Source organism: Zeus faber, assembly GCF_960531495.2.
Source record: "Zeus faber genome assembly, chromosome: 16".
NCBI classification, from domain to species: domain Eukaryota; kingdom Metazoa; phylum Chordata; class Actinopteri; order Zeiformes; family Zeidae; genus Zeus; species Zeus faber.
The window spans coordinates 25830571-25856368 of NC_137202.1; the positions used below are offsets into that span (position 1 = coordinate 25830571).

At 43.7% G+C, this 25798-nt stretch overlaps 1 protein-coding gene across 2 annotated transcripts in view; it reads right to left on the bottom strand.

Moving 5' to 3' along the window:
• Positions 1 to 25798, bottom strand: part of LOC307242426 (striatin-like) — a gene marked incomplete at its 5' end in the record, with an annotated part of 42702 nt that overhangs the window by 15794 nt on the left and 1110 nt on the right. For both annotated transcript variants that reach the window (XM_080016907.1, XM_080016906.1), the window contains 2 exons: positions 2744 to 2817; positions 6905 to 7008. In XM_080016907.1, the coding sequence (XP_079873033.1) occupies positions 2744 to 2817; positions 6905 to 7008 (178 nt within the window). The remainder of the gene's footprint in view (positions 1 to 2743; positions 2818 to 6904; positions 7009 to 25798) is intronic.

A 25798-nucleotide genomic window follows, 5' to 3' on the forward strand; every position in this document is an offset into this window, starting at 1 on the left:
TCACTGACTGCTCACTGACTGCTGACTGACTGCTCACTGGCCGCCGACGTGCCAACTACAAATTTCCACGCTCATATCTTGGAGCAGTCGGTCGCAAGTCGATACAATTTTTCGCGACTATCGCTGCTGGTATCTTGGATTAGTCGTAAGTCGAGGTACCACTGCACTGTATAAAGAGTGAACACGTATATATATATATATATATATATACACGCACACACACATTATATCCACACCATATACACATACTAGGGTAGGGGTGTCAAGATTTATATTTGAAGGTTACGATTCGATTTTCAATTCAAACGTCCGGTGGCAAATGTCCCGAGCCGGTGTTTGGGAACATTTCTGTGATGGTCCGGAAGGGCCCGCACTACAGTGCAGACTGCATTTTTTGACTGAGGGATCTTGACCGCCCCAATATGGCCACCATGTGAGAAAATATAAGGAGAATCGCAAACCTGCTTGTAAGTTCGATGTTCGAAATTGAACACTCGTTTCAAACAAATTTAGAATCTGAATTGTGACACATACAATATACTGTACATATATATAGTACATGTATATACACATACACACATACATATATACATATATACACACATATACATACACTGATCAGCGCCATCATTAAAACCACCTTCTTAATATTGTGAAGCTCCCCCTCGTTCTGCTAAAACAGCTGTGACCCGTGGAGGCATGGACTCCACAAGACCTCTGAAGGTGTCCTGTGGTATCTGGCACCAAGACGTTAGCAGCAGATCCTTTAAGTCCTGGAAGTTGTGAGGTGGGGCCCCCATGGATCAGACTTGTTGTTCCAGAACATCCCGCAGATGCTTGATTGGAATGAGATCCGGGGAATTTGGAGGCCAGGTCAACACCTTCAACTCTTTGTCATGTTCCTCAAACCTCAACCCTTGCAGTGTGGGAGGGCTCATTATCCTGCTGAAAGAGGCCATTGCCATCAGGTAATACCATTGCCATGAAGGGGTGTACTTGGTCTGCAACAATGTTTAGGTAGGTGGTACGTGTCAATGTAACATCCACATGAATGCCAGGACCCAAGGTTTCCCAGCAGAACATTTCCCAGAGCATCACACTGCCTCCGCCAGCTTGCCTTCTTCCCAACGTGCATCCTGGTTCCATCATTTCCCCAGGTAAACATCCACATGATGTAGAAGTAAATGTGATTCACCAGACCAGGCCACCTTCTTCCATTGCACCATGGTCCAGGTCTGATTGTAGGGTTAGGCGCTACAATGGGCACAGCGCTTTCAGTGGTGGACTGGGGTCATCATGGACACTCTGACCAGTCTGCAGCTACACAGCCCCATACGCAGCAAGCTGTGATGCACTGTGGGTTCTGACACCTTTCTATCATAGCAGCATTAACTTTCTCAACAATTTCTGCTACAGCAGCTCTTCTGTGGGATCGGACCAGACGAGCTAGACTTCACTTCCCACGTACATCAATGAAACAATGGGCGTCCATGACCCTGTCGCCAGCTCACCAGTTGTCCTTCCTTGGAGCACTTTTTGTAGGTAGTTACCACTGCATACCGGGAACACCCCACAAGACCTGTGGTTTTGGAGATGCTCTGTCCCAGTCGTCCAGCTTCACAATTTGTTCCTTGTCAAAGTCGTTCAGATACTTACGCTTGATCATTTTTCTGCTTTCAACACATAAACTTCAACAACTGACTGTTCACTTGCTGCCTAATATATCCCACCCCTTGACAGGTGCCACTGGAACCAAATGATCAATGTTATTCATTTCACCTGTCAGTGGTTTTAATGTTGAGGCTGATCGGTGTATATACAAACCCAGAAAATGTTTTTGTTCCCATTAATAATCATTCAAATAAAATAGGTATAAAGACAATGTTAAAATAAATTAAAAAATCTTTATAACGTTGGCTCGATTTGACTTTTTGGGAGTTTTGTGGCTTACAAGTCTGAAAATGTCAGGCTGTTCATTCAGAAAACAAAAGTGCAAAATCCCCTTTGCCATAAAATTCTTGATATAATAGTTTTGCATAATTGTCTTTTCAGTAGCTCAAAAAAGCGTAAGATGACCTCCAACAGATTTTGGATACACCTCTACTTTGCTCTGATTAATCGTTTTTTTATCCTTAAAAATTTGACTTCACCCAATTCATGGAGAATAAACGCAAAGGGAGTATAATGTGAATCAAATCATATTATTTAATGGAAATATTATTCAATGTTTTTCAATTGTAAAAGCAGACCCTCCCCTTTGAACTACAGAGCAGTCATTATTTATCTGTTTTCCTCATAATAGTCTGTATTCCCAACACATTTACCAATGATTCAAGCAAAGTCAAAAAACAAATAAATATCTATCTATATCTATATCTATATCATAAATATCTGAAAAAAAAGCAGCTTGTCTAAACCTGTTCTTTTCCCTCCGACACCAAAGATTTTGTAGACTTTTCACAGACTAAAAATGTATCGCAACACGATAATTGCGACCCAAGGGCCCTGCCGACAAAAAGGTATAATGTTGTGGAAAACAAAATGGAGACAATTAGCCTTCGGTAGATATTAATTGGGCCCCACGCCCTCACCTGAGCGTTCGCTCGTTTTTTCCCCCCAGCTCAGGAAAAATACGGTGAAACGGCGGAAGGGGAACAGGACTGAACATGCGGCAAATTGCGCACCACAGAGGAAGACACAGTAACTTAGCTCTGAGTGAGGAGAGGAGGTGTCGCCGACTTACCGGAGTCGTAACTGGGTGGTTTCATTTCACCTTGGTTCAACTCTGTGCCGTATTTTAACTTGTGGTACTTTGCCCTGGACAAAAAAAAACAACAAAAAAAAACAAACAAACAAATAAAAACAAAGACACACGCACACACACACACACACACACACACACACACACACACACACACACACACACACACACACACACACACACACACACACACACACACACACCAATGAGAAAACAACATTTTGTCGTTGAGAAAACACGATATGCAGAGAATGCGCGCGCCACGGAACATTTCGACACTGTAAAAGTGATCAGATTGGTTATGCCCGTGGGCTCTTGGCGCGGGTCGACCGCATCGATACACATGCGCGGCGGCTTGCACTGCACCTTAAACACTGACGCTTTCATTTACGTTGGAGCGCGCAGCAATCCACACCGGTGGAAGATGGATAAGAGTCATTCCGAGGAGGAGACGCAAGCTCCCATTCACATCTTGTGAATGCCTCTGCCGTCCAGTAGAAATGGTTTACTTCTACTCGATCGTGGTTTATTTGGAAACAACCTAATTTCAGAGACCTGGTTCTGAGATTCCTTTTAGAAGCCCTCTGTAGAAATGACCCGTTGCTAAGCAACCTAAGACTGTAGTCGTCATTCAAGGACCGGGGAGAGAGAGGGGGGGATGCTTTGAGGTTTGTGTTGATAGAAGCAGAGAGAATTGGATAAATATGTGTGACCCACAGCTAGAGGGGCATTCCACGCATAGCGCATGTAATGACGATTCGGACGGGGAAGCGGTGTGGAGTTGGAAAACTGGACCCGCCCTCCAAGCAGACGAGGAGCGGCCCTAGCTCTGACACATTAAAAACAACAAGGTATATATCAATACCGTAAACACACTTTCAAACCCTGTGGCTTAGCCAGCATCTAGAATGTTGTTTATGGCCGGCGACTGAACAGCCCAGCTGGGGTGGTCGGAGTTAAGTGCCTTGCTCGTTGGCAGCCGGATGGCATCTGCTGGGGATGGAAGGGTGCTACTTTCTTCAGGGCAGGTGATCAGAGTGTGAGCCACTTTCTCCACATTTCGTGCTGGGCCTAAGGCCGTACATTAAACCTTCTAACCTGAGTCCCCTAGTCCAAGCTGCAGGCTGAGGAGTGGCCGGAATAGGTGTTTTGTGACAGACAACGCTGTAGCATACGTGAATATAACTAAGCAAACAATCTAAATCACGGCTCATTTTGAATGATAGCGGTTTATATGATATCATATAAAATAATTTATTTTCTTATAATTCTCATAGCACCCCAACTCTGTGCTCACAACTATAAAGGTCCCTATCATTGTAAGCTACTCAGCGTTCCTTTACAATTTTGTATATTGCGACAATTCACATCGAACAAGAATTATTATTTTGTTTTTGTAAAATCGCAAACTGTATTAAATACAAATCTTACAAAATTAGACACGCAAACATGTATTCCTCCGCTGCTGGCGCTTCAGGACAGGTTATTGTAGTTAATGGCAGGGTTTGGGATAGGGATGATGGTTAGGGTTATTCTACTACTAGCATTGGCATACAGCTTAGATATGCGACGGGTGAGCATTAAAGTCCATTTTCTCCTGGTACAGATATTTGATAAACAACAATATAACATGACATTCTGGTAGCGCTCATACCGTTCAGTGATCAAGCTGTGTACGAGATTACTCCCTTCAAAATGGGGGGCGGGAGAACCCACAAACTAACCCTTAACCGTTACATCAAACAGCACACGAGACGCCGTGACCCCATTTCTTTTTTTGGTACGCCCAGAGAAAAGAGGAGTGAAGGCGACAAAGACAAAGAGAAGGAAGTGTCACATCATTGGCGTCACTCCGCTGAAGGGGGTGGCACTGCGTCACGCAGGAGAGAGCTGAGAGCGTGTGACGCTCGCGGTGCTCCAAGGCCTTGTTGTTTATGGAGGTTTAAAAGGGGGGGTGGGCGGAAATATACATTTGATTGGTTCATAGGGATAAAGGAAGAAAAGCAGAAAATGAATAAATAAATAAATAAATAAAAAATACAGCAAAGATGACCTCTGCTCTTCTGCAGCGGCACCAGCATCTGATGACACCCTGGCAGGGCTGTTACGCCTACAGATTCTGCGTTCAAGTCATGTGGGAATTTACCATCAAAACGACTTGCTGCTTTCTGTTGCTTATGGAAAAATATATTTGGAAACGGCTTTGAACAAAAGTGCCAGTTAAATGATGTAATGTAGAGGAAATGTACATTTAAAAGAAAAAAAAAAAAAACACGTTATGGAAGGAATTATGTGTCACAATTCACAAATACATATAATGCAATAAATACAAATGGGAAAAGATCAATAAAAACAAATATCCACAAATCTATTTTACAAATGAATGTAACCGGGCCGAATGAACAGGAAAAAAAAAAGTATGCCGAGATTTTTTGCTGTCATTTCTGGTCATGCTGCTTTTGTCCTCTCGTCTGCTCTCTGTGTCTAACCATGGGCGGGGCTCAGGCAGCCCCACACACACACACACACACACACACACACACACACACACACACACACACACACACACACACACACACACACACACACACACACACACACACACACACACACACACACACACACACACACACACACACACACACACACAGTGAAAAGGTGCAGATAACGTTTTGCTCGAGCAAGAGAGTCCATTTTGTTTATTGTTTTTATTTAATTTATGTTTTTTTCTATCTATCTTTTTTTTCCCCTTTCACATTAAAATGTGTCAATAATCTTAGGACTTAAAAGTTGATTGCTATTATAGAGGGTGTACTTGCATTACTATGCTATTTTATTATGCTATTTTACGAGTGGCAAAAAAAATGGTCTTAAAATGACAATATAGTTTATCGCAATTATTTCTGGGTCATTATATCATTACATCTACTCTTGGGTGTCAATGGGCCAAACATTAAAAAAAAACAAAAAACATTTCGTACTACAAAAGAAAACATTGTGTGTTGACAGGGACGGCGTGAATCAGTGTGTAGTCTTGGTATTAAACCAAATACAATTTTTAGGGGAAACAAAACTGTTTACAGGGTTCATTCTGGCTATCCAAAATGAAATTCAAGGACTTTAAAAGTAAATTTTTTAAGCAGTATTTCTTCATTTTCAAGGACTTCAAGCAAAACAAACAACATACTTTCAATGTGATCTTTATCAGTCAAGATATCATCTTAGTCTCATTATCAATTACTTATATTAGTAAATACTAATATAAATATTATAATATTTATATGCAATACAACCATTGGCTGGCTCCGACACTGCGTGTGTGCAAGTTGGGACGGGCGCATGAAGTTTTGTAAAATGGACGGGACATTTTAGAGATTTCAGATTAATTTGTGATTACGTCAAGAAAGCAAAATGAAAAAGGTCATATTTCAAATAAACGGAGGAAATGGACAGGAGAAGAACAGACTGAAGAGGCGGTTTATTGGAAAATGTTGATCAGGTCGCAAATGAATAATAATAATATAAAAATATAATGTACTGAATTGAATATATATTTGAACTAATAAATACGTTTCAAAGGATGCAGTGAGTGATAAGTCATAATCTAATTTATTTCAAGAATACAGTTTTGTCTCGTGGCTGGTAACTTTAACATCTAGTAGCCATATTGGCTGGTGAACCAAACAGTTCATTTCAAGCCATGCAAGCATATTTTATTAATCTTATCATCATCTATGATTCTATGTTTTTATTTCCAGCCACACTGGATTAAATGTACATTTCCCTGGCATAATCTTTGTCGTAAAAGTGATTCTGGGAAATTTGTATTACCTTACAATTTGAATAACAACACCAGGGAGAATATCACAGGTTTTTGAGGGTCAATGTTTTGTTTTTTTCCAAGGACTTTTCAAACACTGAAGGAGCAAGCACAGAAGGCTTTTAAGGTACTCCAGTACTAAGAATGTCTAAATGAGGATGGAATTCAGGCATTTCGAGCACCTCAAGACTGGGTAAGAACCATGTGTTTAGCGAGTCTACGGTATGTACCGGTATTGAACATTTTCTGCTACCCAGCCTTAGCACAGTGCATCGGATGTTGGCGTTGTTGTTGTTGTTGATGTTGACAATGATGTCACCCACCTCTCCTGCTTGAGTGCGTACTCCAGCATCTTGATCCTCCTCACCAGGTCCTTCTTCAGGTTCTCCTGGCCCTTCCTCTCGCCCTGCAGGAACGCAATCTGAGCCTGCCCAGGAAGAGACAAGAAGAGCACAGAGTCGTCAGGGTGCATTCCCACCGCTAACGGAGCCCGAGATGAGGCCTTGGGCGATCTGAAACTCGGAAGGTGTCCCCGGACGTCGAAAGTGAGCGGTGGCGGCGCGACATCAGAAGGAGAAAGAAAAAAACAAAACATTGACTGAAATGGGGTTGTGTCAGATCCATATGCAGCGTGACGATAAATGAAAAGACACCGTGTGCGACCCGGCTCTGTCTCTCTATCACCAGCGCCCGAACCACGTCCTCTCTCGGCGCACTGTGGTAGCAGAGTTTGTTCTTAAATATCCACATTTTAAGTTATGCATTAAACTGAAGAATAAGAGTATCTGCGCAATCTGTTTGAGCACTAAAGACCTGTTTCACAAATTGTACAAGTTCCACTACTACTTCCACGACTGTGACCTTAAGTGAATTGATGAGCGGAAATTCAAGAGAAATCATTCACTGAAGAATAATAATGACTCCATTCAAATAAGAAAATCTTTCGCGTGATCCTACATGATCTAAATTGGTGACCCAAATCTGAAAATGAGTATAATATTTGATAAATATTGATGATAAACATCATCTTGATCAACATCATGTTCAGTTGATATCAGGATTATGTATTAAGATCTTGTATCTTTTTTTGGACTAGAGGTTAATAGGCACAATATTGGAGCAAAAGGACTCAATGTATTTTTAGTGTAATTAAGCATTTGCTGCATAAAAATAACTAGATTCACAGTCATGCCAAAGAAGCAACAATTTTATAATAATTTTTTTTTTTTACTATCATTGATGATTTTAATGAAGGCTTATATTAAAAACATAAGCAACATATTGGCATACAACTTGTGAAAGACTGTACTGTAGGAGGAGAAGGGGATGAACCATGATTACACACAACAAAGCCTGTCCAACCCGTGCTTCCCAAACGCGTCAAAAGACTCGCAAGCTATCACCTCCGAGCAGGCTGTGGCAGCCCTGCTTCTGCTATCTCACACCTCATCACCCTGTACAGTCATCCTCCGTCGCTGTAAACCGGCGCGCGCCGCAAGACAGTCAAAAGTGATTGAAGAGGACTGCAGCCGTAAGTCCTGTAACTTTGTACTTCGTACCGGTAGCTTCTATGGTCGCTGTTGAAGAAGAGAATATTGTATTTTATTTTTTCTACTCTCAATCAACTTTTATAGCCCTTACGAACAGAGTACTAAGCCTGGTACAGTGTGGGGTTTCCTGCCTGAATCTAACGGCATTTTAAGCCGACACTGACGCGTATCCATGCCAACGCACTGGCTTGGGGTTTTAAGAGTGGAGGGGAGCGAAGTAAAAACAAACTACGAAGCCGGGCGATATTGAGAAGACATGCCGAACAGCCTTGATCTTGTCGGTGGCCATTGTTGTTATTTCTCCTCCTTGGCTCTGGGCGGCGCCCAACTTGACGACCGCTTGGAACCCGCTTGACCACGGCGTTTGTCCCCTTGCGGCGCTCATTTTTCAACCAAGAAACCGCTGTTCCATGTCATGACGCCAGACCAGAAGAGTAAATCAACCCGGTGGAGTGGGCGGATTCAAAGGTTTGGAATCAGGCAAGGGAACTATGCAAACGTTCGACAAAACATCCATACATCTTCAGTATCAACAGCGCGACGGACACTTCGCCCCAAAACAACAGTTTCTTATCTTACTGAGCGTTCAGTTCTCAACCGAGAATTCGTCGAGTATGTTGTGTTTTGTAATTCCCGAGAGTTTGAAATTCCGGGAGGTCCAACGCTTCTCGCTACGCATGACGGCCTGGAGGCGGTGAGAGCTCGACTGGGTTGGATCGCAGCTTCCCCTCCAGATAGCGAGCACCACCACAGCCTGCAACAATGAGTCACGCCAGCACTACAATCTGCCTCGTAATAACTTCATACCATCCGCGTTTCTCTGCAGGGGAAACTCTACCTCAACATTGCCGGCCTGCTCCGACTCCAAGCAGTCCTGATTCTTTAAAAGATTTTCCCCATCATTAATAACTGCACATAAAGTAGTACAACCTCGCTGAATGCTTACTAGTGAGAAACCAAATGCTCTGATGCAGCTTCTCACTGGGCCTCATTCACGAACACGTGCGCCGCACAGATCCACCGATATAGAGTATGTACTTACTTGAATTTGTTCTTAATTTAGAAGAAAACTTCTGCCTCGACTGCCTCGGAACAGTCACAAAGATATCAGACTACAGGAATATGATGCCGATCTTTAATGTAAATGTAAGTGGCAGATTAGAACCATAATTAGAAAAAAAAAGAAAGAAAAAGAGAAAATATTCAATATTATACAACATGAAATATAAATGTATTTACTAATAATAATCTGACACCTTATTTTTGTTCTCTGTGTATCTTGTTTTTTTGTGTTTTTTATAATTCTCGGATCCTTAAAATAAACTCTGTTGTATGTGTAGTTACCTAATGTTTTACACACAGACTATAAAGGATTCATATTAATCTCTAAGTAGGTGTGACAATGACAAATTTAGCTCGATGCATATATTTATGGATATTACTGGATGAGCATCTTTGAGTGTGATCAATGGCTGATCACCTGGTTACCACTGTCAAGAGAAGACCTTCTATTATTATCAATTATTATTATTTCCATTCTGTTATTATATATGGAATAAATGAGCTGCAACTCAGCGACCGCTGTGTCCAAGTTCTCCATCGCTACAAGCACCAGACAGCCTCCTTGCAATTAATAGAAAAATAAATGTTCATATCAATCTACTTTTTTTTGCTTCAGTCCAAGTGCGATCCTCTGGAAAAAACGGTATCTACTGCGTCCGTCACTGCAGTGCAAACCTCCCGCTCCAGTCAGTGCACTGTACGCTGCTCGGTACGACTCCGCTCCTCCTCTTTGTTAACATCTGTGATGGAACCAGGAAGTCCCTTATACGGTGAAATCGAGGCTACGTGTACGCGTGTCAATTTAGACTGGTTCCGATTTATCAACATACGCACATGTTTAAGAACACGGTGACTTTGTGTATCCAGCTCTTTTACACACAAAGTAACAACATTTCTATGCACATATTTGCAAATGAGGCCCACGGTGTTTAACTGCAGTCAAATGCAGCTCTTTACAATGGTATACCAAAATAAATGGATGCAAATGCCACTTTTCATAAGATTTTCAGGGTTTTATTGACGCTTTTGCATTTGCTCTTTTGCTTACATCCAGACTAAGGTAAGAGACTAGAAACAGGAAGTTGTGCCACTTCCTACTGGCAAACTGCTGTAGCCAACATTATGCTTTGGATGTGCGACAAAATTAGACAACCACCCCATGAGCAACATACTGCCACAAGGAGTGCTTCTTTAAAATGTAGCTTTATTATAGCAGGGATGTCACTTGCCCTGCCGACTAATAAATAACTCAAGGTAGCTCAAAGGTAAAGAAACATAACTGTCGTGGACGTTACAGAATTACAGAAATTACTCCCAGATTAGAATGTGCCTTTGTTGGCAAGAACTGCAAGAATTGCAATTCTGGGGCAGAATTACCGCCTGTTCCCTGTTGTTGTTGACGGGGCGAACATTATATAAGCCACTACTCACGGTGAAATGCATCGTAGAGGATGTACTGTGAAATGCACAGGCACAGATAGAGAGATAGGTAGATAAACACAAGCCTGTTTGGAGCAGTCACTCGAAAGCATCGTATGTGGATAAGACTTCTTGTTTGGACTGCAGATCCCAAAATACCACGTAGCGACTAGTTGCTTTCATCCAAAAACGACTGACGGCCGCTGTGGGTCTTAAACTTGCATCAGCTGCAACGAGCCAATTGGTCTAAATACTGAGCTAATTTCCAATCAAAGTAAAACGTTCTCCAACTCGAAGTAGGGAATCACACTCTAAATTGTTTCACAACATTAAACAGAATACGAATAAATAAACTCACGTCCGGGGCATCAGGGGACGATTACAAAGGAACTTTCACAAAACACGCAGCCACAACAGCTTACTCACGACGACGACATAAGCATACGCAAGGCCAAAATGTCTGAAGCCAAGAATTTTAATATCAAATTAGGCCTGAGAATTGGCCAGCTGGAGCTCAGTATGGCAGAACCGCTCATTAGATAAAGCAGACAACGCGCACACACCGACACTTTTCACTGTCGAAGTAACCGATACATCTGTTGTTGATGAAGATAACTACCATTGAGTTCCTCATCCGGGATAAGCACCGGCCCAAGGAGTGCTGGCACCCCGCGGTGCCAGAGACAGAGAAGAGAGATGCTCTGTGAATCTCTGGCCGACCGGCTCTCCCCCACCAAACATTAACCTTGGGGAGGAATGCAATGAGTCAACTCAGGCCATAAAGGCACGCACACACACACACACACACACACACACACACACACACACACACACACACACACACACACACACACACACACACACACACACACACACACACACACACACACACACACACACACACACACACAGGAAGCATTTGATTCCAAGCCTCACACTGACTACATTATTAGGCTGGTGGATAAGGGCTTCTCAGTGTGTCCCAGTAAGAGACACGGAGAACTGGCCATCCATCCAGGAGGTTGGGCCTTTTCACAGACAGGAAGGGGAGAGTCTGAGCGAGGGGATAGTCCAGCAGACAGGGCAGGGATATAAACACTGACCAATGGCCAAATGCTGCTAAATACAATCTCAGTCGCTGCTTCTGAGGAGTGCTTTTTCCTTTTTTGTCTGCCATCTTGGTGAATGGCCAAAAATAGTGTAAGTGTTGACTTATTTTTAAATAAAGAAGAAGAAGGGGGGGGGGTCCCCTCAAAATACAATGTTGTTGGATGGGTAGGAAGTGAAAATGTGTATCTTTCTGTTCAACTAATGCTCTAAATCTGCAGAAGAGAGAACTTCAATGAGATAGAAGAACTCAATTTCCTAGAAATTGTAGAGTGACGTTTAAGAAACAACTGCCATCGCTGGCGAGTGCAATTTTCACACCAGCAACACAGAATTGTTCATTGTAACAGTTGCAGCGGTACCCGACTGCTAAAACTGCGTAGACGTGCCGGCGCATGCTGACCCAGGGAGACGGCCGCAAATTACACACCGAGAGCGTAAAACAGATCGAGTTCAACCGCAGACCTGCTGTACATACTCCTACTAGGACTTGTACTTGCGTCGGCAGAGAAAATGCCATTATTCAAACTGCAGGTGCCTTGTCGACAGGCAAAACATGAAGAATGACTCCATCCGTCAAGTGAGCCGCGTATACTTCCGGAGCTTCCTCCTCTGCGTTTGACACATTCTGTTTGGTGGCAGTGGGCAGTGACAGCCCGGCCCCTGGGAACCAACCCAGCAGCTCTGAAACCAGAGCCTCGGGTCAAGGGCAGCGGGAGGTGTGTGTGCTGAAGCCGAAAATCATCGTCTATCAGCGTGGGAGGACAAACCGCAAGTTACACGAGTGAAAAAGGGCTTTTCAGTCACTTCAAAACACCACCCCCGCCAGCCTCAGAATCTATAGAGAACGTATGAGCAGAATGCATGTGCAGCAAAACCGTTCAACACTCATCTAAGCCACGCACTACAACCCAAAATGATCGTCGCAGGAAAAAAAAAGCATTTGACTAAAATCAAGGCTTAAATTAACAATACATGAAAGGCAAATAACGATCAATTATGATGGGAACTAACAACCAAATGACTAAAATGTGAGTAACCGGTGTCTTTGTCAAATGACAATCAGTGGCTGAAAAGAACTGAAATAAAAAAAACAAGCCAAAAACTTTGTTTGAGTACGACTCCAACAAGATATGACACGATAAGACAATAAGACAAAGGCGAAAGCTGATAGTCAATGAATAATTTGTTTTCTGTGGGTTGTTCAAATAAAAGATGTATTTTTGTGTTCGGTAAAAGAATAATACATTTATTCATCTTTAAGTGAAAACACAAATCCATCTTTTGCTGTTGTGGGGTTTACCAGTGGTTTTCTGTTGTTGACATTTGATAATGTTTAAATAAATAAGAATAAAAAAAAATCTAAAATTAGATGAAGAATTAAATGAATTTTGGTTCCAACATATTGTCAATGTCTTTTGTTTTGGGTTTAGGTATCGGAGCGTTTCTTCGAAGGGAGAGTCGATGAATCACAGCATTGGAAATAAACTTGACTTGACTTCAGCAGCGTCGGACAAGTTGTCGTGGGGGCTAGACAGTCTGATTCAACTTTAATTGAATTAACTATTGTCCTCAAAACCAGATCCTCCCTTCATTTTCAATTGTGGATCTAAAAAAGGTTTTGATTTGAGCATTCCAGACATGTTTTCTTCCAGACTAGTTCTGCGTCATCGCCAAAGACGGTCAAAACACAATGGGGACATTTAATCCAGACACAGTGAACCCTGTGTTAAGCCTGTGGATCTCAGAGGAGGGATGGAGCAAACTACTTGAAAATAAATCTATAGAAATTCCCACAACCTCAGGGTGTGCGTCCAAACAGAAATAGTCGGATGCACGCATGCATCTTGGGCTTTACGCTTTGAACCAGGAACGAGGTGCTGGAGTAAAGCCTTCACTTGCAGTGCAAACAAGACTTTCTTTCAGTGGGCTCACTCTGTCACTGTTACAGCAACAAAACTAGAAAGCACCAAGATGGCTGCCCTGATAGCTAGCCAAGTACATTCCATGAATTCCTTTACACTAGTACCGACAGACACAAATAGCACAACAAGAGTGGAAAGACGAGAGGTGCTGCGCTAAAGGAACTACTGCATGGCCATCACAGGAGCGTCGTTCTAGTTCTATGCGACAACAAGAAAAACAATGCAAAAAAAGCCCTTTCAATGAGTTACACATAGCTTTGTTCCCAGATGGCAGAAATAATCACTTTCATGCAGGTATGATAAAAGGTGACACCCTCGCAGAATTGCATGAATTATCACTTGCATAATGAATCAGTAATCTTCTTAACCGTAGGCCAAATGCTCAGCTAGTGTATACTTATCTTAGTATACTTAGTGTTTACTTAACGTTAAGTGTATACTTAACCTCAGGGGAAGTTTACATTAAAAAACAAGAATTACCTAATGTTACAAGACAGCATGCAAATGAAAGGCACTCTACTTGTGCTGATAAGGAGACCGCATTTGCAGAAGTTGTGCGAGGCAAGGCCACTTTCTCTTAAAATATACACCGATCAGCAACAACATTTAAACCACCACTAATAACCACAAATAGGCCACCTTCTTCCATTGCTGCATGGTCCAGTTCCGAAACTCACGTGTCCATTGTAGGAGCTTTCTTTGGTGGACTTGGGTCAGCATGGACACTCTGACCGGTCTGCAGCTACACAGCCCCATACGCAGCAAGCTGTGATGCACTGTGTGTTCTGACACCTTTCTATCATAGCAGCATTAACTTTTTCAGCAGTTCGTGCTGCAGTAGCTCTTCTGTGGGATCGGACCAGACGGGCTACACTTCACTCCCCACGTACATCAATGAGCCCGTGGCTGCCCATGAACCTGTCGCCAATGACCCTGTCGCCAGTTCACCGGTTGGCCTTCCTTGGACCACTTTTGGTAGGTACTAACCACTACATACCAGGAACACACCACAAGACGTGTCGTTTTGGAGATGCTCTGACCCAGCCGTCTAGCATCACAATTTGGTCCTTGTCAAAGTCGTTGAGATACTTACGCTTGATCATTTTTCTGCTTTCAACACATAAACTTCAACAACTGACTGTTCACTTGCTGCCTCATACATCCCACCCCTTGACAGGTGCCATTGGAACAAGATGAGTGGGTGTATACTGGATACAGTATATGACTCTGTAGCCTTTTGTGTCCTTGATTTAAGGTTTGGGAGAAACGTTTGTTCTCACATTCAACTTTGGTTTAATACTCAAGTCAGTCTGAATTAGGGTGGATCATCACTTTGTGGTTTTCTCTAAGAAGACAAACTCCACATCCACTCCCAGCTGTCCGTTCAACTCTACCTCTCCTTAAGATGGCACCCAATGTAGGGCTGGGCGATAAAATTATCTCGATAATTTTCATGATAAAATCTTCCACATTAACAATGATACATTTATGACATTTATGCATAATTATTTTCAATACAGATTATTGAGTCCCTTTTCCTCTAGCTCAAAGACACAACACCAACAGCACAGCAGAGAAACAACCATGTGACACGAACTGCCAATCATCTGACCGGTCTTGGAATCCAGGTGCACCGGAGCTTCCTCCGCTCTCTCCCCGGGCGTGGATCTCTCTGGCCGGGCAGCCCACAGCGAGGATGAGGCCCCCGGAGCTGACCCGGCGCGTCTTCCTCAAACACCGACTTGAACTCACCCTCCTCCCAACCCAAGCCCGGCGATGCCCCCCATCCCCGCAAAACTATCGGCCGGTCTCTCTCCTCCCATTCCTTTCCAAAACCTTAGAGAGGGCGGTCCCTAGACAGGTTACAGAGTACCTGTCAAGAAACAACCTTCTTGATACACTTCAATCTGGCTTCAAAAGTGGTCACTCCACCGAAACAGCCCTGTTGTCTGTGACAGAGGCCTTAAAAACTGCTAGAGCTGCTGCCAAATCCTCGGTTCTCATTCTGCTAGACTTATCAGCTGCTTTTGACACTGTCAATCATTGCATACTCCTGTCCATACTCTCAAGCATGGGCATAACGGGCAGTGCACTTTCCTGGTTCGAATCTTACCTTACTGGGCGCTCGTTCAGTGTGACATGGCGAGGCCAGCTGTCTGTGCCTCACAACCTCACCACAGGGGTGCCCCAAGGCTCGGTACTAGGACCCCTCCTCTTTGCCATATACACCACCTCACTGGGCCCGATCATCCGCTCACATGGCTTTTTATATCACTGCTATGCGGATGATACTCAACTCTATCTGTCCTTCCCGCCCGACGACCCTACTGTCTCGACGCGGATCTCGGATTGTCTCGCTGACATATCCACATGGATGAAGGATTATCATCTTCAACTAAATCTGGCGAAAACGGAACTGCTGGTCTTCCCGGCCAAACAAGGTATTTATCACAACATCGATATTAAAATCGACTCTCTATCTCTTGTTCCTACCAAGGCTGCAAGGAATCTAGGTGTCATTATAGATGACCAACTGACATTCTCGGACCATGTTGCCGCCGTTTCCCGGTCCTGCCGCTTCGCACTACTCAACATCCGAAAAGTCAGGCCGTACCTGACCCAATATGCCACTCAACTGCTGGTACAAACCTTGGTGATGTCCTGTCTCGACTACTGCAACGCCCTCTTAACAGGCTTGCCGGCCTGTGCGGTGAAGCCACTACAGATGATACAGAATGCGGCGGCGCGACTAGTGTTCAAGCAGCCAAAGAGGGCACATGTCACTCCGCTGCTCATCGAGCTCCACTGGTTACCTGTAGTCGCCCGCATCAAGTTCAAGTCTCTGATGCTGGCCTACAGAGTGATTGCTGGGAATGCTCCCGCCTACTTAAATGCTCTTGTAAGAGCACATGTTGCCCCCCGGATGCTGCGCTCGTCAAATGAGCGTCGCCTGGCTCTGCAAATCTGATTTTAAAGTGGTAATCCATATCATTCTTCATCTTTTTTCGGCTGCTCCCGTTAGGGGTAATCCATAACATTACTTTGTCTAAAAGAAAATCCCATAATGGATACTTTTTATCAGCTGGCACCTTTATGGAAAAAGCCACTCAATGTATTTGTGTTATTGATGGATGCAATCCTCTATATGCGGTTTGCATTGTTGGTGGTGGGTCGAGCTCTCCCGGCAAGAATGCAAAGATGGAGCACACGTAAAAAGTGAAAGGCAGCATAGCTAGTTGTGGTCAATAAACTGTCATTTATGCTGGGGCCATATGTCAAAATTATCCTACCTGCCAACGTCAGCACAAAAATCGGCGATTTCAGGTATACAGTGGGGGAAATAATTATTTGATCCCTCAGTGATTTTGTAGGTTTGCCCACTGACAAAGAAATGAACGGTCTATAATTTAAGTGGTAATTTTTGGTGGGTTTATTATAACAGTGAGAGACAGAATATCAAAAATTAAAAAAAAAATAAAAAAATTAAAAAAAAATCAAGAAAATCACATTAAATTATAAATATAAATTTTGTATTTCATTGAGTGAAATAAGTATTTGATCCCCTACCAACCATAAAATTCTGGCTCACACAGATTAGTCCTCTCGCTTTAAGAAACTACTCCTAATCTCAACTCGTTACCTGTATAAAAGACACCTGTCCACAGAATCCAACCTCTCCATTATGGGCAAGACCAAAGGGATTTCTAAGGACATCAGGGACAAGATTGTAGACCTGCACAAGGCCGGAATGGGCTACAAGACCATTGGCAAGAAGCTGGGTGAGAAGGAGACAACCGTTGGCGTGATTATTCAAAAATGGAAGAAACACAAAATGACCGTCAATCTCCCTCGGTCTGGGGCTCCGCGCAAGATCTCACCTCGTGGGTTATCAATGATCATGAGAAAGGTGAGGAATCAGCCCAGAACTACACATGATCTCAAGGCAGCTGGGACCACAGTCACCAAGAAAACCATTGGTAACACACTATGCCGTAATGGATTAAATTCCTGCAGCGCCCGTAAGGTCATCCTGCTCAAGAAGGGACATGTACAGGCCCGTCTGAAGTTTGCCAATGAACACCTGAATGAATCAGAGAATGCTTGGGAGAAGGTGATGTGGTCAGATGAGACCAAAATCAAGCTCTTTGGTATCAATGTGACTCACCGTGTTTGGAGGAAAAGGAATTCTGACTACGACCCCAAGAACACCATCCCCACCGTCAAGCATGGAGGTGGAAGCATTATGCTTTGGGGGTGTTTCTCTGCTAAGGGGACAGGTCGACTTCACCGCATCGAGGGAAAGATGGATGGGGCCATGTACCGTGAAATCCTGGGTGACAACCTCCTCTCTCAGCCGGGACACTAAAAATGGTTGGTGGATGGGTCTTCCAGCACGACAATGACCCAAAACTTACAGCCAAGGCAACAAAGGAGTGGCTCAAGAAGAAGCACACTAAGGTCATGGAGTGGCCTAGCCAGTCTCCGGACCTTAATCCTATAGAAAATCTGTGGCGGGAGCTGAAGCTTGGCGTTGCCAGGCAACAGCCTCAAAACCTTAGGAGAGGATCTGCAAAGAGGAGTGTTCCAACTTTCCTCCTGAGATGTGTGCAAACCTGGTAATCAACTACAAGAAACGTCTGACCTCTGTACTTGCCAACAAGGGTTTCTCCACCAAGTACTAAGTGATGTTTTGATAGGGGATCAAATACTTATTTCACTCAATGAAACGCAAAATAATTTATTTTATTTAATGTGATTTTCTGGATTTTCTTTTTGATATTCTGTCTCTCACTGTTATAATAAACCTACCAAAAATTACCACTAAAATTATAGACCGTTCAATTTTTTGTCAGTGGGCAAACTTAAAAAATCAGTGAGGGATCAAATAATTATTTCCCCCACTGTATACCCGTGTAAATCTCCTGCCTTTCATCTGCGCTGTCTGCAAAATAATTCCCAACGCTGATGAAGAAGGTCTCCAATCTCCATTCCCACTTGGCTTTAGACATTTCTTTGCGAACCTAATGCAGTAAAAAAAAATGGCCAAAGATATAGGGGTCTAAAGCTTCAACACAATCCAAAAGTTGCACATGGCTCGAAGCTGACTGGATCTGTCAAAGAACCTCTCCTCTGATTGGTGGACTGTGGTGGATAGTAATCGAGTTTCTGATTGGCTGAGTGTGACATCACTCATCATGATATCAACGCCACGTGGTTTGCCAATAGCGAGGACTATCCAATAAGATAAACAGAGCATGTGATTTCACTAGGAAGTAGCGTAGTTCAAGTAGTTCAACAGAGAAGCGACGCAAATCATTGTTGGTGTCGACACACTAGGTTTTAAAGACCGGTTAATCACTTTCCGAGTTGAAATCTCAAGGAGACAGACCATTAAATTAGCAAAATCAAAGGACAACCCCCCTTCCAAATGTAATTTAATTTTTTACTATGGTATATCCGATATAATCATCCAATCGCCCAAGAATACTGTCGATATGGATGAACATTCACAAAAAACAGCTGTAACCCACCACCGCACGTGACCAAAAAAAACAACACCAAATCAACCGATCAGAAGAAGGGGGGTTAAGGTTGGAGTGTCAAATGGATTTTTTGGACTACGCACCCAACACAGACTATCTTGTGGATTGCCACTTCAAAATATATTCAGCAAACCTGGTACAGGTAAACATGTCAGTGGTCGAGACAAAACTGGTGACTTTAATCCACCGACGGCTTTTCCCCCGGCTTCTTTGACCCAATACCATTTAAGAATACAGTGTGGAATACTGAACAGTCGCATCACAGCTGGAGCCAGATTAAGGTAAATCAATCCCGTAACACCAAGACACGGCAGACAGAGTCAAGCTGCTCATTTCCACAGATCCACATTTGGATTATTCTAAAGCCGAGCAAAGGCCAAGGTGAGCCAGAGGACGATTCAGACAATCTGGAAGATCCTGGCCCCCGCTGCCGGAATCACCCAGGCTTTCCCCTTTCACTCACAATACGGATCAAAATAAACGCAAAGAGCTTGCCCTACGCGGCCGGAAAATTGCTCGGTCACGTGCCGGCTTAAGCCACCATTCCCCTCTTCCACTAAAACCTCCATGTTGCACTTTGCTGTGACATTGCCCACATGGGGACGACGCCGGCATGTGACCTCGCAGTAGGTGCAGAAGAAGACATCTTGGCCACATCATGGGGAGGAGGCTGTGGACACCCATATCAATATTACATAGCCCACCCGCCCACCCGCCCACCCGCCACACACACACACACACACACACACACACACACACACACACACACACACACACACACACACACACACACACACACACACACACACACACACACACACACACACACACACACACACACACACACACAGCTGAAGATTACCCAAACTCACCACCATGTCCTCTGGAAAATGGGGTTCTGGATTGTGTGACAGTTAGGAGCAGCTCAGCACACAACAAACATGGCAATCTCAGAATGTAATTTATACCTTATCACTAGGCGTTTTAGCACCGCAGGAACTTTTTCATAGTTCGAAGAACTTTTTGGAGGAACTGTCCCTTTTTTTGTGTCTGCACCGCAGGAACTAGGAACATAGTTCCTAGAACTCAATTTTGTGGAACTTTTTTAGCTCCTACTCCAGGGCAGGGACTGACTAGCACAAGAGGAACCTTCAGTGACGTAAGTGCACGCTCCCTCACCCCTGGAGCACTGAGGACCTTCCTCCCGGTCGAGTTGCATCGCTCTGGGTGTGGACCCGCCCACGTTCACTCGGCGGTAATGAAATTAAAAATGACACCTTGTAGATCTAATATGAGTGAAGATTCAGAAACTGGATTGATTATTTCTCACCTCAAATTTGTCCAGAATCAGATTTTAGTGGACTGATAAGGTGAAATAGGTTGTAGTAAAGGAGTAAATTCAACACAGTACTCATGACACCCTGTTGGCTTATGGCACTTCAGCGTCACATCAGAGTTCCGGTGCGGTGCAAATACAACCAGAATAAAAGCCCTGGAAGGTATCTGTTCTTCGGGGAGGCCCCCAGTTCCTAGTTCCCCTTAGGGTGTCACCAGAACGGTTCAGTGGCAACACGCCTATTAACTTAATGAAACAAACTTGGCAATTTGGAATGAAATTAAAAATTACGGGAAATACTGTAAATAAACTATGGGTTCAAAGGGCGGAACGTGTTTAGAAAAATGAGCACATGGTTAACTGAGCTGTTTGGGTATTAACAAAATGGATAAAATAATACTACAGCAAATATTTTGTAAATCCAATTTTAAATATGATAAAATATCAGGAACAACAGGTCCTGAATGCCCCCATTTGATGTTAACTGCGGTGAACAAGAACTGGTTTCAACGCCCCAGTGCTTACTCTCATACACAGCCAGGCTGTTTGAACTGGTGCGTACGCAAATTTACAACTCTGACAGATTGTCCACTTCAGATTTACTGTAAGATGGGGGTGGTGGTGTGGGGGGGGGGTGGCAACTCTACAGCACACACCAGGCAGCTGTCCGTCCCACCCAGACAGAAGCACCCTGGAAGTGCTAATGGAGGAGGGGTGAGAGGAATTAACAGGCTGACAAGGCGGCTGCAAGACTCCGGTGTGATTCCAAAGGAGATCGTGGTCCACAACCCCTGTGGCTGTGCCCTTAAAGTAAACACGGCTGTTTGGTTTCCCCTGATGGCAGTATAGACCAAAGTGACTCGCACTGATAAGGTTCGCACAGATTTTTCCCAATGCAAAAATGCAATACCAAGAGCAATATTGTACAATATGTTAATACATATGTAAAATTGCAAAAGATCATATGGTGAAAAACCACTGATTCTGCATTTGGACACAAAGAAGCATGTTTGTATTTGATTTTATATCATTAAGGGATGCGTGACTAACTATTTATTCTCAGACAGATTTCAAGTAGTGTACTCAGTATTCATATTGGTACTCTGTAATGGCAAGTACTCAAGACTGACACTTTCTCTAACAGTCATACTGACAGAGATTTTGTAGGGCTGTGCGTTTTATTTAAATTATATGCACAATTTTAAACACAACAGATTATTTTCCTCTGAGCCGCCTCCACATTTATATAAAGGTTGGGATCAGGGTTCCGTCATCCGCGCATTCTTACGAATGTGTGAACTTGAGCACAGTATCACACCCGACACCAGGATCGGTGCGTCCCTAATGTCAATCATTATTCATGTCCTACTAACCCCTTGCATATATTGTACAATAAAAGCAGTAGATCAGAACTGGGTATCGACCAATAGTGAATAGTCAGGACTCTCAGGAGTTGGCATCTGTAGTGGAAGACAGACAGGTCCCGGATCAAAATAAGAAACTGTGAGAGGATCCCTGGGACTTTAAATAAGAAAACGCTACAGCAGGGTTATGTTTGCCTGGGCCTGCGTGCTTTCTCTTTTGCACCCACCCATTCTCAGCCAGCCATAGAGTAGGCAGGCAAAAATAACCCCAGCTTGGGGGTAGAGGCTGCATAGACTTAGGCCCCATCCACAGGTATATGGGTATTTCAAAAAATGTAGTACTACTTTCTCTGCATTTTGGCCTCCCATCCACACCAAAAAGGCATTTCAGGTCAATGAAAACAAAGCTTTTAAAAAACTGCTTCCAGGGTGGGATTTTTTCAAAACTCAAGTTTTCTGCGTATTCATGTGGACTGGTTAAACGGAGGTTTCGCCAAATGACGTCATGACCTCGATTAACACACGTGCAATTGTTGTTTTACACATTGAGCATGCGCCAGAAACCTACAAACAATGGCGGACTAGCGGTGTGTTTACGTGTGGCTAGTACTGTTAGGTTTAATTAAGGGTTTAACATTAACATTTTCAAACCCTCAAACCGTGTGTACGACACATACGCAAATGTATGCGCTTACGCACGCACCATAGGCAGTTTCATCAGGATGAGTGCTAAACGTCTCATTGTTTAAGTTTCGTCCAAATCGACACATATGGAGCAGAAAATCGTTAAAAACTGACCAAACCTGACCCACAGTAGCCGGACGGTCGTGCGTCACAGACACGGCAACATTCGAAAAAGGAATGGACCGAGATCAGATTTACAGTAAGACGCTTCATGACGTCATCATACTATTTATTATATATGTACAGACTCTGATTAAGAATGTACATTGGCATCGTGTCCAGTGAATGGTGTAGACTCCGTCGCTCTGTAGTGGTTAGAGATAACAAACTAGGCGTGTGTGTGTGTGCTGATGCACCTGTGACTTATTGAAGAATTATTCCAAGGAAAGAAGTCTCCACTAAAACTACGAAAGTTTGACTACCTACCCGGAGAACTGTCTTATACCTATCTAACATGACTAATCTGGACCCCTTGTATTGCTGCCTGCAGCTGATTTTATTATTGTTTTTATTTTAATTGTGGTGAAAACTGGGACAATATGGTAGTGAAAGATGAAAACCACAACATTTTAGTGTTAAACAGATATTTGTCGGGACACAGTTTAAACTGGGACAGTCCTGGACAAACTGGGACAATCCTGGACAAACTGGGACGTCTGGTCACCATAGTTTATTTACATGTTTACAAGTCAACCTCGTGTGACTTCATCATTACACTGCCATGTGGACGCGTATAAATACACTGGCCCAATGGTTCTCAATCCACCTCTCCGTCTGCTGTTGAAAGTACACCAATGCCGTGCTGGGTTGTTGTTGTATTTTCCGCTCAAAAAGGAGCCCATCAATGCGCAAGCTCCCAATGTTCTTCTGTGGTGTTTGACAGAGGGTTTTATGGCCCCCCCACTGGCCTAGCATGCTTATGTGAGCGTTTTAAATGGTTTTTGCGTTCTCTTGTGGACAGAGATATTTTCAAAAACATTGTTGGTGGAGAGAGGATTTTTTTTTGTGGAGGGGGACAACAAACATTTTCAGAAATACCCATATACGTGTGGACGAGGCCTGGGGGAAGGCTGTGCCACTCATTTAGATTTTTGAATACCACAGCACGTGTCTTCCCCCATATTGCCGACCACTGAGCTGACTATGCCTCTGGCTTTTACCATTAAAAGTAAACAGTCAACCAATTCAGCAATTTATAGCGCAACTGTGTTAGCTCACCGAAGTTGGTTATTACAGTGTTAGCCCGCTGCTTAAAAAGTGTCACCTCTCGTTCAGGTTAAACCCGGTGGGAACAACAAGACTCGTCCAAACTCACACAAGCGACTTACACCCAGAGTCACCTTTGAACTTTTCCAGGTGTCAGATTATGACTGCCAACAGATACTTCCAGCAAGAAGATACCGCCGTCGAGCAGGGATTTCCCCAGGACCGGAGAGGGCTGACGAGGCAGACTGAATTGCCACCTGGCCTGCACAAGTGTAACCGGACCCAAGCTCATCAATCTGTCCCAAACCATGCTTCTCTACAGCCCCATGCTGCGTGTCCTCCTCTAATTAAAAAACAATAATGGCACAATAGCACAAATTACTTTTTAGACAATCGATAAGTCTCGCCACTCCTCCCCAACAATGTCAAGATTGGGTCACTTCTGGCCCAGCGCAGAGAGACCAACTGCTTTTCCCTTCATAGTAACCAGTAAGATAAAAATAAATCAGGACGTTTGTCAGTCACTTAATTGATTATCAATGACCACTCAATTATGCACACGGCCAGCATGGCAGTATATTAAATCAGGCATGTAGGGCAACACTGTGCCTCTTCAACACAGAGGAGTGGCTCTAAAGCATGACCGACCAGGCTGACAGGACTACATTCCTAACAAGCCCTGGGGTTTGGTCTTTTTGCTAACCAGTAACATTCGCTGCAACCCTCAACCTGCATTCAAAAGGCACCGTCTAAAATAAAACAGTTAAAATTGTCAAGAAGTGTTGTGGTTAGCGCATCAACGCGATCACAATCACTCACTAAACCCTCTTTTCCTAAGCCGAGGAGTGAACGACATGAATAAACACTTTTGCAATTTGCCCACCTTGCACAAATCTGATCTGTACAACCCAACTCTGGTTCTTCACTGACGGGGTTATGCTTCCATGGCAGGAAGCGTAACCTCACAGGCCAGGCAGAACTGCGTGAGGTTGATGACTCAGAGCTCCACCACTTAGATCGAATTCAACATCCCCCCCTCAGAGACAACACAGCATCCACCTTCCTCCCTGCTCCCCTCTTCATCAGCCGAGGTCAAGCAGCCAACATTCTGTAGTGCCCTCCATTTAAATTCTGTATCGTTTTCCCATCGCTCTCCGGTATCAATGCACTTCCCAACTAGCAACCGCTGGCGTTTCTGCTGGGTCACTAAATGCATCCATCTATTCCGGCACTAGGCTTGGCTAGACAATTGGGCGAAATAATACCGACAATTTGAAAAATAACAACAAAACAAACAGTTTGATTCGGGCCAATCTAAGATGTGCAAAGTGTGTGCAAGAGATTTTTTTGTGAGCGCCCAGGTTTCCAGACTCTGAAAATTTTTTAAGTGTAATTGGGCTAAACTAACAGCACATAATGTGAGCGGGGGAAGGTTCTTTTTTTTTTACAGTACGTTGGCACTGAGTCAAGATTCGCCCTGAGAGCCATATGAGCAGCAAGCACGCAGATTTACAAATACTGTACTGTTGATCGACGATCAGAATCAAAATGAGAATCAGTAGGGATGCACAGATTTATCGGCTGAACATCGGTATCGGCCGAAATTCGCCTTGTTGACTGCCATTGGCCTGTTGGCAAATAAGATGACATTCACTGATGGCAGCCGTCGATGTTTATCCAGCGTTTCCCCACACATAGACGTTATTTGGACGGGCTGCCCAGGTATATTAACGGCCATCAAAGTATATTTGCCCACCGATTTTTGGCATTTTTATTTATATTTTTTCGTCCGCCTGAGAGAACGTCATCCGCGACGGGTTTTAGACAAGCAGAAGTGATGCTGCGTTTATGGGAACTCGGAAAACGTCTGTATTGGCATTGGCTTTCGGCCAAATTGTTATTTTAAACATCGGTATCGGGCCTGAATTTCACAGTGTATCGCTAAGAATCGGTTTTGTACAAGGAATTTGGTCTTGTGCATTTTGGTGCGCTACACTGCAGACCATAAAAAAATTAATGAA